This window comes from Nanorana parkeri, unplaced genomic scaffold (genome assembly GCF_000935625.1).
Source record: "Nanorana parkeri isolate BGI_ZX_2015 unplaced genomic scaffold, ASM93562v1 scaffold1905, whole genome shotgun sequence".
Classification (NCBI taxonomy): Eukaryota; Metazoa; Chordata; class Amphibia; order Anura; family Dicroglossidae; genus Nanorana; species Nanorana parkeri.
In genome coordinates this window covers 28,783-44,612 of record NW_017308173.1, presented here as the reverse complement: position 1 = coordinate 44,612, position 15,830 = coordinate 28,783, and the positions used below count along the sequence as shown (strand labels likewise).

Sequence of the window (15,830 nt, the reverse complement as noted above, 5' to 3'; positions counted from 1 at the left end):
TGTAGCAAGATATGGCATCAATTACTCCAACATCTACAGGGGCAGCTGCTGGGTGAAGAGATCAGTAAGGTGCCCTATGAGAGTTCCTATTGATGTAGGGAGGCCCACCCATAAATACAAGCCTTTTCCCTGCACACATCATATGGAAAGGCTATTGGTGGTCAAGGAAACAACACTGTTAAGCTGGGAAAGGAATCAATGCATGTATGTGGAGAGGGAAAAATGGCAGTGATAGGTTATGGCCACTAGATTGAGATGAGAAGCATGGGACATAAATATGCATTTCCTTTCATTTTGTTTTTTAAATTTCAACTCAACAAACCTGGCTACTTGTGATGTGTTGGGTCCTTCATAAAGTTTAGTGCTAGTACCTTATGACTTTTGTGTTCTCGATATCAGTGTTAATTTAGTCAACTAAAATGTTTTCTCATAGTTTTTGTTATCTGCATGTTTTCACTGATGAAAACTAAATAAATCGAAGTTAATTGGAGGAAAACTATGATATAAATACATTGCAATTGTCTCTACTGGAGATTTAGTAGACAAAACCAAACTAAAACTAAAACAATTCAGATGACTAAAATGTGACTAAGGTGTCGTGTGGTACTGCACAATGCACGGGCGGAATACCGTGCGATCTGCCCGGCGCGACTGGGGTCCCATTAGAAAATAATGGCACCCACAGGTTGATCAGGTCACACCTTGGCGACTCCTGCTGTACGATGAGGAGTCGCCTAGGTGTGAACCTAGCCTAAAAATAACATGCGTATTTTTAGTCATCTGAATTGTTTTAGTTTTGTTGACTAAATCTCCAGCAGAGAAAACTGCAATGTATTTTCGTCATAGTTTTCCTCCTATTAACTTAGTTTTTTTATTTAGTTTTCATAGGTGAAAACATGCAGAAGACAAAGTATGACGAAACATTTTAGTAGACTAAATTAACACTGCTCTATATCTCACAAATGTTTTATCATCATATGTACACCCCTTTGAGTGATTTTGTTTATTCCTATCTTGGTGAGGAAGTAAAAACTAAAATCTGTAATGCTTACAAAACAGCAATCAAATCCTGATAGGGGTTCTAACCTTTCCCAATTCTGTCCAAAACCAAAACAGAAAAAGTCTTGTATGAACTAGTTCGGCACCATCCTAGTCAGAGTTTTAGAGAAGTGTTTACCGCTGCCATGCAGTATGTTAATGTCTTATTTCATAGAAAATGTTGAAAGAATTTTGTACATCACCGCTGCGTGTATCATAGAGCATAGTGCTGGAGTTGTGTCTCCCTCATCGTCCTCCGACTATGATTGACTATTCACAAGACACATGGCCCCAGAGTCATCACAGGATGTATTTTGTGTACGGCCAAGCATAGATCAGGCCTTAGATTTCTTGTAGCATTCCTGTAAACTACAAACACACAAAAGGACACTTGTCCTATTTAGTCCTTCACTAATAAAATATAGACGTTTACAATATCTATTGTAATTTTTATAATACTCCTTACACTAAAGTGATAACTTTTTACAACTAGAAAGTTGTACTGGATTTCGAATTTGAATGTCAGTACATGCTGTTTACTGTTCTGACCACGTTTCAGGTTACACCCATATTTATGGTCACATCTCACCCACCCCACCCCCAGGGGGTTGAGGGCAGGATCAATGAATGGAGAAACTAAGTCCTATCAGCTACCACGGCAGAAGGTCTTGTACGGCTCAACGGAATACAGGTGTGGTGACATCACCCCACATGTAGTCCATTCAATCTTCTTCCTGTCCATGTTGCTGAACGTCTGTACCAAGGTACAGACATGAACGTGGGAAAGAGTGCAGGAGCCAAAACATTGCATCCGTGATCCATTGATCATGTTTGCAATGCTTTACTGGCTCCAATGAAAAAAATAATAATAAATGCACTTTTTTCTTTCAAGAAGAACAGTGCATTATTAAGAATTTGCCTTTAACTAAATTTGCTGGCACCCCAGATATGGCCCTGTAGTATGATCACAGTGCTCATTCTACCAAGAGATGCATTACTCTTGGAAGTACATACACTGCAACACTTTGTACTGTACCGCCAATCTTTTCAGCCAAAATGTTTTCATCCTTTGTGTCATTGCTTGCCATTCCCATGGTGCTGTATTGTGTGTAAGCTCTAATGAGATGCTGAGGTTTAATTGCTCCACAGAGGAAAAGGACACACTTAATTGCCTTCAGAACAATGTGGCCCTGTACCAGTTAACTCAAACTCTGTATTTGTTTAGTCATGTATGTGGCTGACCGGCTATTACTGTCCATTTATGCTGATAATTTATGGCAGATATACTGGAAATATATAAACTGAAGAGCTGTGTCACACAATTCCAAACAAGCAAGAGGGCTGTAGAAGTCGTGACTGTGTCCTTGAAGACATTCAAGTTCACAATGCATGACTGCAGGCTGGCAATGAAATACATACAAAATATATATTAAAATATATAGATTTTTATCACTATTTTACACGTGAAATACTACTGGAATGATTTCCTAAAACTGGAGCAAGAAAGTGAAGATGAGCCCAGCAGCCACTGTTCTGATTTAAAGTGAGCCTGTCAGGTGCAGGTTCCAAGGCAATCATCACTACCTAGTTAGTGACTGGCTTGGAACAAGCATAAAGAGAAGGTATCAGCACAGTGTTTATATCCTCCAGCACAGGGGGAACTGGCCACGCCAACATTGACCCAGACGCTGTCTATCTGGCATTTCCTGCCCTTTGTGCTCTGGAGGATTTAACTTTTGCATCATCCCCATACCACAGCTGTAACAGGAGTTGTGGATTCAATAAAGCTGCAAATCATTCGTTAAAGATAATCTGCCACTTTGCATATTGACAGCAACGTGCAAAGTTTTCTTGCAAGCCCATAACCCCCCCATCCGTTGAAACTCACCTCCGTTATGTTCCCCCGCCACGTCATATCCTTGTTGAAGCCATGGGTCTAATCCCTGTATAAGCTCTGTGTTGGACAACTTTAAAAGCTTACACTGGGTTAATATCCTACTTCTCTCCCTCATATAAATGTGGCAACTGGCTGCTCAGGCCTCAGCATTGTATAAAGAAAACGGAGTTGGTCACATGCTTCTCCAAAACTAGAAGCACCAAGTATGTTCAATGGCAAATGGGAGCAGTGGGGTAGCAGGGGGTGGCATATGGAGGTTAGCAAGAGAACCTGTCACTGTAAATAGAACCTGTCACTGTAAATGAACTCTAAATAGAAAAAGGGATGGATGGACTCACCCTTCTTGGCTATAGTTCTCTTCAGGGTTACAGGTGGACATATACTAATGTCCTCTGGTGACCCAAAACTCAGTATATAGCAGGCTATTGCCCGCTATATGCTTAGGAGCGCAGAGCCGCATGGAGATGGATCATGACAATACTGTTGAGATCCACCCTCCTGGCTGATTGACAGCTGGCTCTGCCTCTCGGGAAGCAGAGCCAACTGTGCCCGCCCACTCCCCTGTCTGTTCCTCCAGTCAGCGCTAGAGAAACGGAGAGGGGAGGGGGGGATATCTGCAGGGAGAGGTGACTGACAGCTCTCTGCAGGAAGAGGATCGGGATGTCAGCGATCGGTGGTATGTGTTCGCTGACTTCCCGATCAATAGAGCCAACCTGTGACAGCTTCACAAGTCGGATTTAATTATGTGGATGAGTGTTTTTCACTCACCCCATAATTCTCCTTTAGGTATACAGGGAGGGTTTTTGTAGGGGTTCCTTTGGTAAGGCTATTGCTTTCTGCCCCAGGATCTCTGTGCTGACCTTCCAGTGCCTAAAACCAGTATATATCTTGTTTCAGCTGACTCCAAAAATACTGAAGCCAGTGTACAAGCCTAATGGCCAGGCAACTAACATTTAAAAAAAAAAAAAGATGACCAATGGTAGCCCATGCATTTTTTTTAATGGCAGGTTTAGTTTAAGTATAATGTTTGTCTCAATGACCTGGCTAAGGCATGCCGAAAAACGTTCAGTTATCTTCTAGTTATCCTTGATTATAAAGTGAACCTATAAATGTATTAAGTGTTACATATTCATTCAGATTTCCTGGGGAAAAAAAGCCGGTACTTTTTGCTTAAAACACAGATTTGGTCAAGGACATTGTTGTGACTGCAGTAGGTGAAGGTTGACATCACTCACACAATAATGGCGTGTGGTTGGCAAGAGAACAGGACTGAAAATAGCAACAATTTAGCAGAAGAAATGCTTTCCTTCTAGGTTACTTCAATAACTTGGACAACCGTTTCTCTGAAGGAAAACTGTAGGCAAATGAAATAAAAAGAGAAACACATTTTTAGTGTCATTTAAAAGTCCTCCGTCAGATGTTTGTTGCAGAGACCCGTTAAGATTTTCCCTTCCTTCATACACGACTATGGTCACAAAGATAAGACATAAGGGAAATATTGTCCAACACAGACAATGAAAATCATTTTTTACATTTTTTTTGTATAGTGGGGAAGGGTAGAACCTCTGCTTTTTTATTGCTGACTGCGTCACCACTAGAGAGATTTCACCCTAACTTTTTGTGTGGTCAGAGGCCCAAAAAGTAAGTGGAAACTCTCCAATAGCGAAACAGCAATACAATCTGACGCTTCTTCACTCATCTATTGACTGCATTTAGACTTAAAATCTTCAAATAATACATTTTACAAATTTCACCGCATATTTGACCACAATCTGCCCTCCTGCAATTACAGCCAAACTTTATTGCCAAATTTTGTGTTGAAATACGGCAGTGTTAACTTTACCTTGGAAATATTACTGGAACGGCTGACCGAGCGCCCCAGAGTCTTCTCATTCTGAAACACAAAGAAAACAGAAAATCATCAGATGTGTTAAAAGATTATGTAAAGATGACAGAAGAGAAAATAAATAACAGGAGCATGAGTTGCTTCAGCTTTATTATCACCTGGCATATTGTGCTCCAAGATAATGCTGAACAATCGACTCATGCTATAGTGATCCTATTAGTCAAAATGTAAGACATATATACTTGTGAATACCTACAAAGCAGACCTACTTGTAATATTCACATTTCATTAATGAGATACAAGCCAAAATAAACCAACAAACCTTTTTGAGTGACAAAGTTACTTCTTACATGCCTTGAAAAACTGTTGCTTTTAAACATGCAATGTACCCAAAAGCCTATGAAAAAATAACCATACAAAACTGAGTAGAATAGCCTGTCCCTTGGCAGCATGCTGCCCAGAGGACCATTGGTTTCTGTGTGGAAAGAGTAATGTCTCTGCAGAGATCTGACATGCCCCCTTCTGAGTTAGGTCTAATGGATGCCAATGGCTAAAAGTTCAAACTCACTGCGGATTAGAGAGCTCTGACTCAGCAGGGGGAATGTTGGAACTCTGCAGAGAGTAGGCACTTTTAAAAAAGGGAGGACGGGGTTTGTAGGCCAGGCATCGCTTTGTAAGCCAGGCACTCATGCTGCAGGCACCCTTTGTAAGCCAGACACTGATGCTACACAATCCTGAAGGAAGCCATTTTTCCAGCTTGTATCATTTGAAAGAAGCACTCCGCACATGGGAGGAAAGACTGAATAAACTTATTAAGTGCTTCCATTAAAGTTCAATTCGAGCTATGTGACACTTTAGCTGGAGGTAAAATATGAAGTATTTTTATAAGGCTGGAATTTTGCTTTAAAAATATCTGATCTACAATGTTACAATGAATGGACAAATGTCTATATAAAGATAGTGGACAATGAGGCCTCTGACTGCTCTTATGGTTACCACTGCACCAACAGGGCACACCAATCTTCTTTGTGGCTGTGACAATGACATATGATATAGACCAACCACAGTCTCTCTCTACATCCACACATAGATTTATCTCTTATTAAAGCAGTCAGTATTTACTGAACATTCTGAAAATGATACAGTAGAAAATAGACAGAAAGAGGGTGGAAAATCTCTAAATTTGATAAGGCCCTTTCATTGACGAAACATTTGACTTTAACCCCGAAGGGAAGGCCTACATAGTGCATTTTCTGGCTAACAGTTTCAAGTGACGCTTGAATTGGGCCAGAACCAGACTGTGTGTGACCACCATTTGTCAGACCCACAATTACCAACCCAAACAAACAAACTGCTTTATTATTGATGAGGTGCCTTGTACTCACATTGATGTGGCTCACCGCACAGCTATGGGAGATTAGGTCATATTGGTTTACCATTAGCATCTCCTTTACTGTAACATTTCAGATGGAAATGCAGCTGGGGACAAATGTATAATCATCTTTAGCGTTTCATGTCACAAAACTGTGCCTCGTTCATTTCAACTGTGGAGCAGACAGATCTTTTCTAGATTTTCAAAATCTGACCTGGATAGTTAAAAAAGAAATGTTCAAACTATCAGGTCATACAGAACACCGCAACAACATTCTGTGCAGCCATTCTTGTGAACCAGGCACCCCTGCAGTGAGCACAGCCAAGTCCTCAACTCAGTGGTGAATAAATACCACCAAAAGAAAGCTCTATCTGTCCCCAAAAAAGGGTATAAAATTAATTTCAGTACAGCGCTGCATGACGGAATAAATGTCAGTCAAAGTACCGCAGCGCTGAATACTGAAAAATGGCCTGGATGGGAAGGGGGTTTAACACCGCGGATGTCAACTGGTTAAGCAGCAGAGCTTAGTCAAATAAACATGCAATTTCTCATATTTATCCATCAGTCATTAATATAATTCACAAAGTTCACCTGTATTTTCCAGTTAGTGAATCAATCCATGGATCATAGATATCTTCCAATTTCTGCTGCATGGGTTATTATACAATGTGTGCTTACTTTCTAAATGTAAAAGCTTGCAGTGCAGAACCAATGACTTAATTATCTAGGATTATCTGCAGATTTTCTATGGTCAGATGGGAAAAAGTGCAACAGATTCCTCCATCTACGCTACACTGTGTGCATGGAGGAATCTCCTGCTGGGCCAAGCTTGAGTATCTTGCCAGTCGGCCACGCTGGCTGTCAAAATACCTGAACAATCTGACTGGATGCAGGCATTGTTCAGGTGTTTTGAGAGCCAGCAGGGTAGACTGGATAGCAATGGAGGAATCTGTTGCACTTTTTCCATCTGACCAAAGAAAATCTGCAGATAATCTATAGGTGTATAGACAGCTCTATTCTCACGTCAGTTTCCTATTAACCCTTTTGCTGCCACAACCCTGCTCATGTATTTTACTCTAGGTTTTGGAGCAGGCTATCACACTTTTTTCATCACCAATAAACCACACAGTACAGATGTACCCGTGAAGGTTATATTTTCTAAATAAAACTGAAGAAAATTAAAAGGACATTATCAGTCTTTAGCAAACCAATATACATAGAAAAAAACCTAAACAAAACAGTTATAGGTGCACAGAAATGTAATATGGTTAGAAAGATTCCTACTAAATTTTAAAATCCTCATTGTATACATTTATAAAACAACGAAAAACAAAAAGGTAAGTAAAATTGTATACAGTATATGAAACTTCTTTAAAAAAGTTAATCCGAACGTTCCATACTTTGTCGTTAAACCAAAATTATAACATATAATATATTCTAAAGCCTCTAACGAGGACATGAAAGTGTAATATATACAGATCTTTAAGGGCCCATTCTAACCTATGTGCTGCATTAACATGCAGCAATGCACTATGCATGTGCTAGTGCATTGTGTTTTACTTTTTAATGGCCCCAACGCAATAGGAATGCACATGCATTGCATCACACTGTATTGCACAGTAATATATTACTGTGCATTGTGATGCGCTGAGCTGAAAAAATTGTGCATGTCAATTGCAAACCAGTGGGTTCCTGTGCACAAGTTGCATGCCCATTATTTTGTAGATCAATGAGAAAAAGAAGCATAGAAGACGTATTCCCCTGATAATGAATGGAAGGCTGCAACAGGGTTCATATTAGCATCTTTCTAGACACCTAGCATTGAATTAAAAAAAAACAAGACTGTGTTCTTTCTTTCAGTTATTGTCATACTCCCAGAATTCAAGAAAATTGTTTACATGGTAGAAGAGCATCTGTGTGTGTATGAGCAGCTTCAAAAGTATTCAAACATCTGATGTTCAGATAGCTATGGATGTTCTTAGATCTTGTCATAAATACTAAGGAGAGAGGGAAAAAAAATGGGATCACTGGATGTTAATCTAAAGGCATGAAGGAAAATTGTATAACCTTCTGGTTCTAGGGTAGCTTGTTGTAGCCCCCCTGCTCAAAAAAATAGTATTTTTGTAAATCTTAATGATACAAAAAATTAAAGACTGTGAGTGCCTTATTCCCTATGGCGGACCAGTGTATTTACTTATTATAGGTATTTATAGAGCATCAACAATTTGAGCAGCTGTGCTTTATACTATCCATTTACGTCAGTACCTACCCTCGAGGAGCTTACAATCTAAGGTCCCTATTTCAGTTGCACACATAGTGGGGCCAACTTAGACAGAAGCCAGTTAATCTACCAGAAGGTCTTTGAAATGTGTGGAAGAAACCAGATACCTGGAGGCAACCCAAAGAAGAACAGGGAGAACATGCAAATAGTGGCCTGGCTAGGATTCAAACTGATGACCCCAGTGTTGCAAGGAAGCGGTGCTAATTACTAAAACACTAAGCCACTGTGTGCTTTAGAAAGCCCCAAAAGGTCAAGGCACACATTGTACTCATTAGTATAAATGAGTACAATGAGTAATATATTACTATAAGAAGTTTATGAGGTTTATTCAATACATTAGCAGAATGCTTTCAGAGAACTACGTCTGCACCATGACATGGTAGTTGGCTTGTGTATTGTTATAACTAATTGAGCTGTTCTGCATTAAGATTACTGATACAGGTTGAGTTTACAACAGACACCTGTCATATTACAAAAAAACTGCAATAGTAGCTCAAATCTAGTAAGACCTGATGTAGTTCTCCGAAACACGTTGAACCCATTATGAGTAAGCCTCTTAAAGAGCATACTTCAGTCCCACACACATTTCCCAAGATAAAGGTGCCTTGAGATGTACAATCTGTAATAATAGTTTCCCTCTCTTGGCCATATCTGAACATTTGTGGCTAAATTCACCAAGAAAAAAGTAGGAAAAGTCTATACAACGACTGTTGAGTACAATGGCTGTTGAGAAAAATCACTATAGTTTAAGAAACAGGAAAACATCTCTCTTTTCCTTGCTTGCTGGCTTGTACCTTTAGTAAGTGCATCTACCTATAAAGCAGAAAGCATGCTTTCTTGAAGTATAAATAACCCTAAGAATAAAAATGTAATACATTGCAGCTTACGAGTCCTTAGATGCGGTGGTTGCAATTGTTTTGTTTTTCAGGCTAAGCACATTTGTAGCAAGTATAGAAAATACCTGTTGATCTTGCCAGAAATGCTATATCATTGTCACTTCATGTGAGATGAACTGGAAGCAAACATAATCTTCTTTGTTGTGTAAACTATGAATGTCATCACTCCCTATGCAATGGAGATAAACAAAGGCAGACATGTTTAAAGTCCACCCTGTGTGACAACCATGGCTCCTCCATAGACACAGGGGGACAGGGATTGTGTTTGCCATGTGCAAATGAATGCCTAAAAATCAAATGCAAGTTTAACAACTAAGGACTGGAAAGCTACAATATAAAAATACACTTGTTTGAGAGTTTAGACACGCTTTAAATAGCACATGCTAGTATTTTGCATTATGATAATAGCGTGATGCAAAGGCGGAGCATACACAAAGGACATTTTTGTCTAGAATAATGTCTAAATTCAGCCCTGTTCAAGCCACTTCAATATACATTCCTCTTATAATAATGCTTTACTGAAATCATTAATTCAATAAGACCATTAACAATGACTTACTGACAAAGATTACCATGTACATAGTGGAACAATTGTGCTTCTTGCTCTTTGTTAGCCTTGCAAAGCTAGTCCATCATCATCACAAAAGGACCAAGCAAATCCATTTTACTATTACTATGAAAATAACTACATTTATATCTCATCCTGATGCAGGACAAAATTACAGCTCAGACCCTGCAGCTTAAATGACTCAGAAACAGCCCCTTTACCTGTTTGTTCCCCTCAAAACAAAGCCTGAATGGAACTTTTAACATTCATGTAGGATCAAATGCAGATGTCAAATTATGAGCAATGCGTCCTCTAGGCCACACATGCAATTAACCTTCGTTAAGAACATCATTTTAATTGCCAAAAGTTTGCATTTAAAAACCAGCTCTTGGGAATTTACTGCTTCAAAAGCACACCACGTCTTCTCTTCATTTCCATATTCAAAACCTCCTATTAATTGTACATACTCCAGATTAAATAACAATCTTTAAACAACAGGTAGTTGTATTTAATCACTGGAGTGAGAAATATTATTTCCTATGCCAAACTAATTAATTTAGCTGGCACAGCACATAGGAAAATAAGCATGCTGGGACATATAGAGGAAAATAAAGGGAATTAAAATAAAATTCCAAAAGGATATATTTCTCAGAAAGCAGCCGCAAGCCTAGCCACATAGCCATTACATTTGTCAAAAACTGTCACTGGAACAAGAATGAATTAATATGGGTTAGTGGTTATTACTAAAGGGTGATGTTACAGGTGCTCAGCCCGAGGAAAGATGGCAAGAGTCGACAAGAATAAGGTAGGAGTCAAATTTCTCAAAGCATGTCTACCTTTGTATTGTAACATAGAGGTGTCCTCAACCTGCCAAAAAATGGAATTACCCCTGGATGGCCAACATATAGGCTTTTAAATACAATATTAAAGTGACAAACTCAGGAGTTAAAGCTTAAAAATGCATCCAAGTTCCTTACCTATTACCAAAACTGTACTTTGTGTATCACTCAGCTGCAGGTCCTCAAGTCATCTCTGAATTGGTGCCGACACTGTCCTTCATCCAGGAGGGTGCCTACTTTTATTCCCCGTGGTCCCTGTGTGTGTTGTAAAGTAGCCACCACTCCAAGCTCATTCCCAGGATAAGACCATCACTTCAGGTACAAATTAGCTACCTAACCATGAGATTATACTCCATCATGGGAGTGAGCTTGGAGTGGTGACTACTTTACAACACACAAAAGTAACATGGGGATCAAAAGCAGCCACCCTCCAGAAGGAAGGACAGTGTTAGCATGAATTCAGAGAGGATCTACAGCCGAGGGATACACAAATAAGTTACATTTTTGTTAATACCGGTAGTTATTTTTTAGGATTTCATTCCTGAGTTTAGGGTCACTTTAAACTGTCAAAGGACCTCAAGTTGACTTCACAGGCCAACAGAACGCAAACATCTCTGTAAAAGAGACTGCAGGGCCAGATTGGGTGGATTGGCATCAAGAGGAGGACAAACTGCTCATCGCTGTTACCAATTCAGTAGAACATGTCCTTATAGAAGTGAATTATATTTATATATACTAAATCATCTCACTTCTCTCCACTGAATTGCCTTTTAAAAACACTTTTGATTTTTTGCTACAACCATCAGCACCCCTGATGGATACAAAAAAAATGCTCCTCCCATTTAAAAGGGAAAATGGATTTTAGAAGCAACTCATTCTGTGTTATGGAATAGTTTATGTGAAAATAAATGTTTCACATACAAGTCAGACATGCAGGGCATTTAATATCACTGCTGTGAGCAAATCAATATCAGAAAAGACCACCCGCCCAGAAAGTATTATTTTGTTAATGAAAACAATTGAGCTTTACCCACAGATCTACAGCAAGGCAAGAAAAGCAGTAAATCAAAGTCATTATGAAGCACTGCTGCTTTCTATATAGTTAAATATTCGAATCAGGACCAAGGTTTACAAACAAATATATGTTTCTAACATCTAAAGTGTATGTATGCCCATTATTTTTCCTAGAGTAAGGAAGGGTTAAAACCCATCAATTTAATTTGTATTGCCTGTGTTGTATTGCCTTATTGGGGAGGTTTCCATTTACTTTCTCTTCTGGAGATACAACAGGAAGTGAAAGGAAAATCCCTATTTTGAGAGTTGTCACCTCACTTCCTCCTTTGGTGACAACTCCAAAATTTTGAAATTCCCGTAACCCGACAATGGTCACCAAGAGTAATCTCCATAGGGGAACCCAGCCAGCAATAACAACCTGACAGAGATTTTAACCCTGCCCTACACCACCCAAAAAATAAAGTTTTGGATATACATACGACTGCCACATTCACACTGCGCACAAAACACTTTGTGGTTATTGGCGCGTCAAAAATACACATTTTTTTAACACACTGGCAGTAAGGATGACCACATATTCCTAGGACACTGCTCACGCAGAGGGAAGAGGCAGCAGTACGGCAATTAAAAAGTTAAACGGTTACGGGATAGGTTGTTTATTTTTGTCTTTTGTTATGTCAGCCAGACCCTTTAAATGTGCTGATGAATGAATTTATACAAACTGTTTGTGCTTGAGTAAGTAAAAGATGGAATGACCTCGGATGTCTCCTTGGCTGACATTAAACAATAACCTATGATTGAATTATGCTATTCTGCCGCATTGTAATAAACAGACATTACCTTGAACAAAACATCATATTCCTTTCAAGGTTTCTCACATATAACCCACTGGTACATTGTTATAGAGCCTGACATTCTGGCACTGCTCATTGTCATGCCGTGCAGCACAGTTGATTTTGGCATCAACGAATGACTAAGCAATAAATCTGCTCTCGTTCTCTATATAAAAAAACTGTTAAACGGCAACTCCGGGCGACAAATAAAGTCAGTCAATGGACACCTATCCAGGAAACATTACAACTCTGCTCCCCTGACAACTTACACTCAGTTTAACTTAAAGAGACCCATCAGATCTCTAAAGGGTTTATCCATTAATCCCCTGCAATAGAATACAGCATATAGTCTAGTCACTGGTAGCCCATTTCTCCGACCTCTTCTCCATTCTAGCACTGCAGACCTGGAAAGCCTCTTCCAAACAACTAAAAACCAGACACTGGATTCAAATTTTTGGTTAAAAAAAAGCTGTAGTAAAGCTGCTCCCCACACAATGGGACACCCTTTTAAAAAAAGAACCTAGAGTTGTGGTCCACATGGCCAAAGTCCAATGAGAGTTCCAAACAAAAGGTCCAAGAGTCTAAATTCTTTTAATATTCGTATTAGTTTTAACAAATGCTAATTTGAGATCATGCTAATTTGACCCCCTACATCTCGGCAGGGCTTTCTGGCTTCCTCTGACCCCCTACATCACCCCAGGGCTTACTAACTTCCCCTGACCCCCAACATCACTTTAGGACTTACTGACTTTTTCCAACCCCCTACATCACAGCAGGGCTTACTGCCTTCCTCTGACCCCCTATATCACAGCAGGGCTTACTGGCTTCCTCTGACCCACTACATCACAACAGGGCTTACTGCCTTCCTCTGACCCCCTACATCACAGCAGGGCTTACTGGCTTCCTCTGACCCACTACATCACAACAGAGCTTACTGCCTTCCTCTGACCCCCTACATCATAGCAGGGCTTACTGGCTTCCTCTGACCCCCTACATCATAGCAGGGCTTACTGGCTTCCTCTGACCCCCTACATCATAGCAGGGCTTACTGGCTTCCTCTGACCCCCTACATCACAGCAGGGCTTACTGGCTTTTTTCTAAATAAAATACTTTTCTTTTCCTTTATTTAATTTTTGTGTTGCTTCTCAGAGCTGATGATCACCCGCCGCCTCTTTGCAGCCACTTACTGTTCACCTGCATGCATCCCAGCGATGGCATTTCATCAAGAAGGTTTCCTGAACAGTGGACTATGCCTATGTAATGTGTGTTGAAATGGTCACTTAGTAGTTTCCAATGGTTGTCATCCTATTACACAAAGTGCCCGAACAAAGTACCATATTCTTAAAAAGGTACCCAGAATTTGACAGAGCATAAAGAAAGCCAACCTAAAATTTTAACACAACATTTTACCCAATGATGGCATGATCTCATCATTTTTCTTCAGGCTACACTGCCATGCATCAGATCCGGGTTCACACTTTGAGAAAAAGCTATCAATATGTGGATGGAAGACCAAGATGACAAGTTCTCTTTTTAATGGGATTCGAACCTTGAAACTTCAGCGGGACAAATAGGTTATCATAATTTGTTAAATTGCTGATTCTACATACAAACATTTGAATCATGCCTTACAGATGTTTGCCCCACCAAATTTGTTACTGCATGCATTACCAGCTTCTCCGACTTGCCTGACAAGCTCTGTTGTCGCTGAAGCAAGCAAAACTAAACGTAAATGATCCATGCTGTACACAGATCTTGTGTAAACATATCACTATACCTGTAATCAGGTTTTAATAATTTCTATGGCCTTTTGTCTGCAAATGGGTTGTGACATCACACTGCTCTGTTACTGAAATGATCATTTCCCAATTATCACCCTTTGGAATGAAGAATAATATTACACATCTCTGTGCTTAATTTACAGAATTGCACAATTATTCTCTACAACTATGACAAATCATTTACCAGAAGATGAAGCTGCTTTTATTAGTATTTGTTTCCTCTTCCGCACCAACATTGAGCTGCAGGGGGAATAGTCAAATACAATATAATGAACAGCTTTCATAAAAGAGAACACTGACTCATATTAAGACAGGTAACTGCAGGGGGTGGACTGGGCTAGGGGCCAAGGGTACATTCCCCCCCCTCTTCCCCATGCCAGTACAAAGAGTATATTTCAGATCAGCAGCCATGTGCACTGAAACTTCCCCATTCAGACCATAGCTAGTAAGTGGTATTTTATTTAGGTGAGTCTCCAGGGTCATTCGTATGGTCCTAAAAGGCCAAGGTCACCCTTGGGCACACAGACCAACATGTTGTAGGGTTTGTAGCATACCATGATAAAGGTGGGTGGTGCTGTTTCGCTTTTCCCGTTTAAAACACAAGTATTTAAAAAAAAAAAAAACATTTTGATCAGATCTGTATTTCTATAAATACACTGCCATTTCCATAAATACAAAAAATTACCATTTCTTTTTTGAAGGTTGCCATTAAATAACAAGTGTTGTTTTTCATCCGATTCCTAACTACAATCAGAAAAAAGGAATACTACTTTCACTCTGCATGCACAAGAACAATCCAGTGATCCCTGTAACAAAATGTGGCTCTTGTACCCGGATACAGCTGTTGATAAAAGATCTGCATCTATTTATTTTCACCCACACCAAATCATGTGGATTCATGTGCATTGCATTAAAAAGTCATATTTGAAGAAGTGACGAGAATGATAAACTACAGGTCAATGCACCGAAATCCAGCACGCAGGATTTTTCTCCTGCACGCAGGAAGGAACAGACCCTACAGAAAGAAAAGAATGGATTTTCTGAAATGTATGCATTTTTCAGAGCACTATAAGATGCACTTGGTGGAAATGAGCTCTTAACCCACTGATCCCCCATTTATTTCTGGACAGATAGGGCTTTATTTGGTAGCACAATCGGATACATTTATTTGTATTTACTTGGTTTATACTGGGAATACGGTATATAGAACAAGATTCGAAAAAATACATTTTCCTGTAATTTTTCCCAATGTAATGTTTATAATGTTTATGTAATTTGCGCAACCCATATATTTACAGCAAAATATAATCAACAAAGTCTGCTGATGGAAAATATGTTAGAAAGCAACTTTTATCTAACTTAGGGGTATGATAAAGCTCAACGTGAACGAAGAGCTCTATTCCCCTTTTAATACTACATTGCGTCGCATGCAGGGGAAAAAAATGATTGGCATAAATTGTTAGCGTACCATTAAGATAAGATTAAG

General features: G+C 39.5%; 1 protein-coding gene across 1 annotated transcript in view; it reads right to left on the bottom strand.

Annotated features, from left to right (window-relative positions):
• LOC108800086 overlaps window positions 1-15,830 on the bottom strand; it is a 65,782-nt gene that overhangs the window by 23,443 nt on the left and 26,509 nt on the right. The window contains exon 3 of the mRNA XM_018572029.1: window positions 4,779-4,829. Coding sequence (XP_018427531.1) covers window positions 4,779-4,829 — 51 coding nt within the window. The remainder of the gene's footprint in view (window positions 1-4,778; window positions 4,830-15,830) is intronic.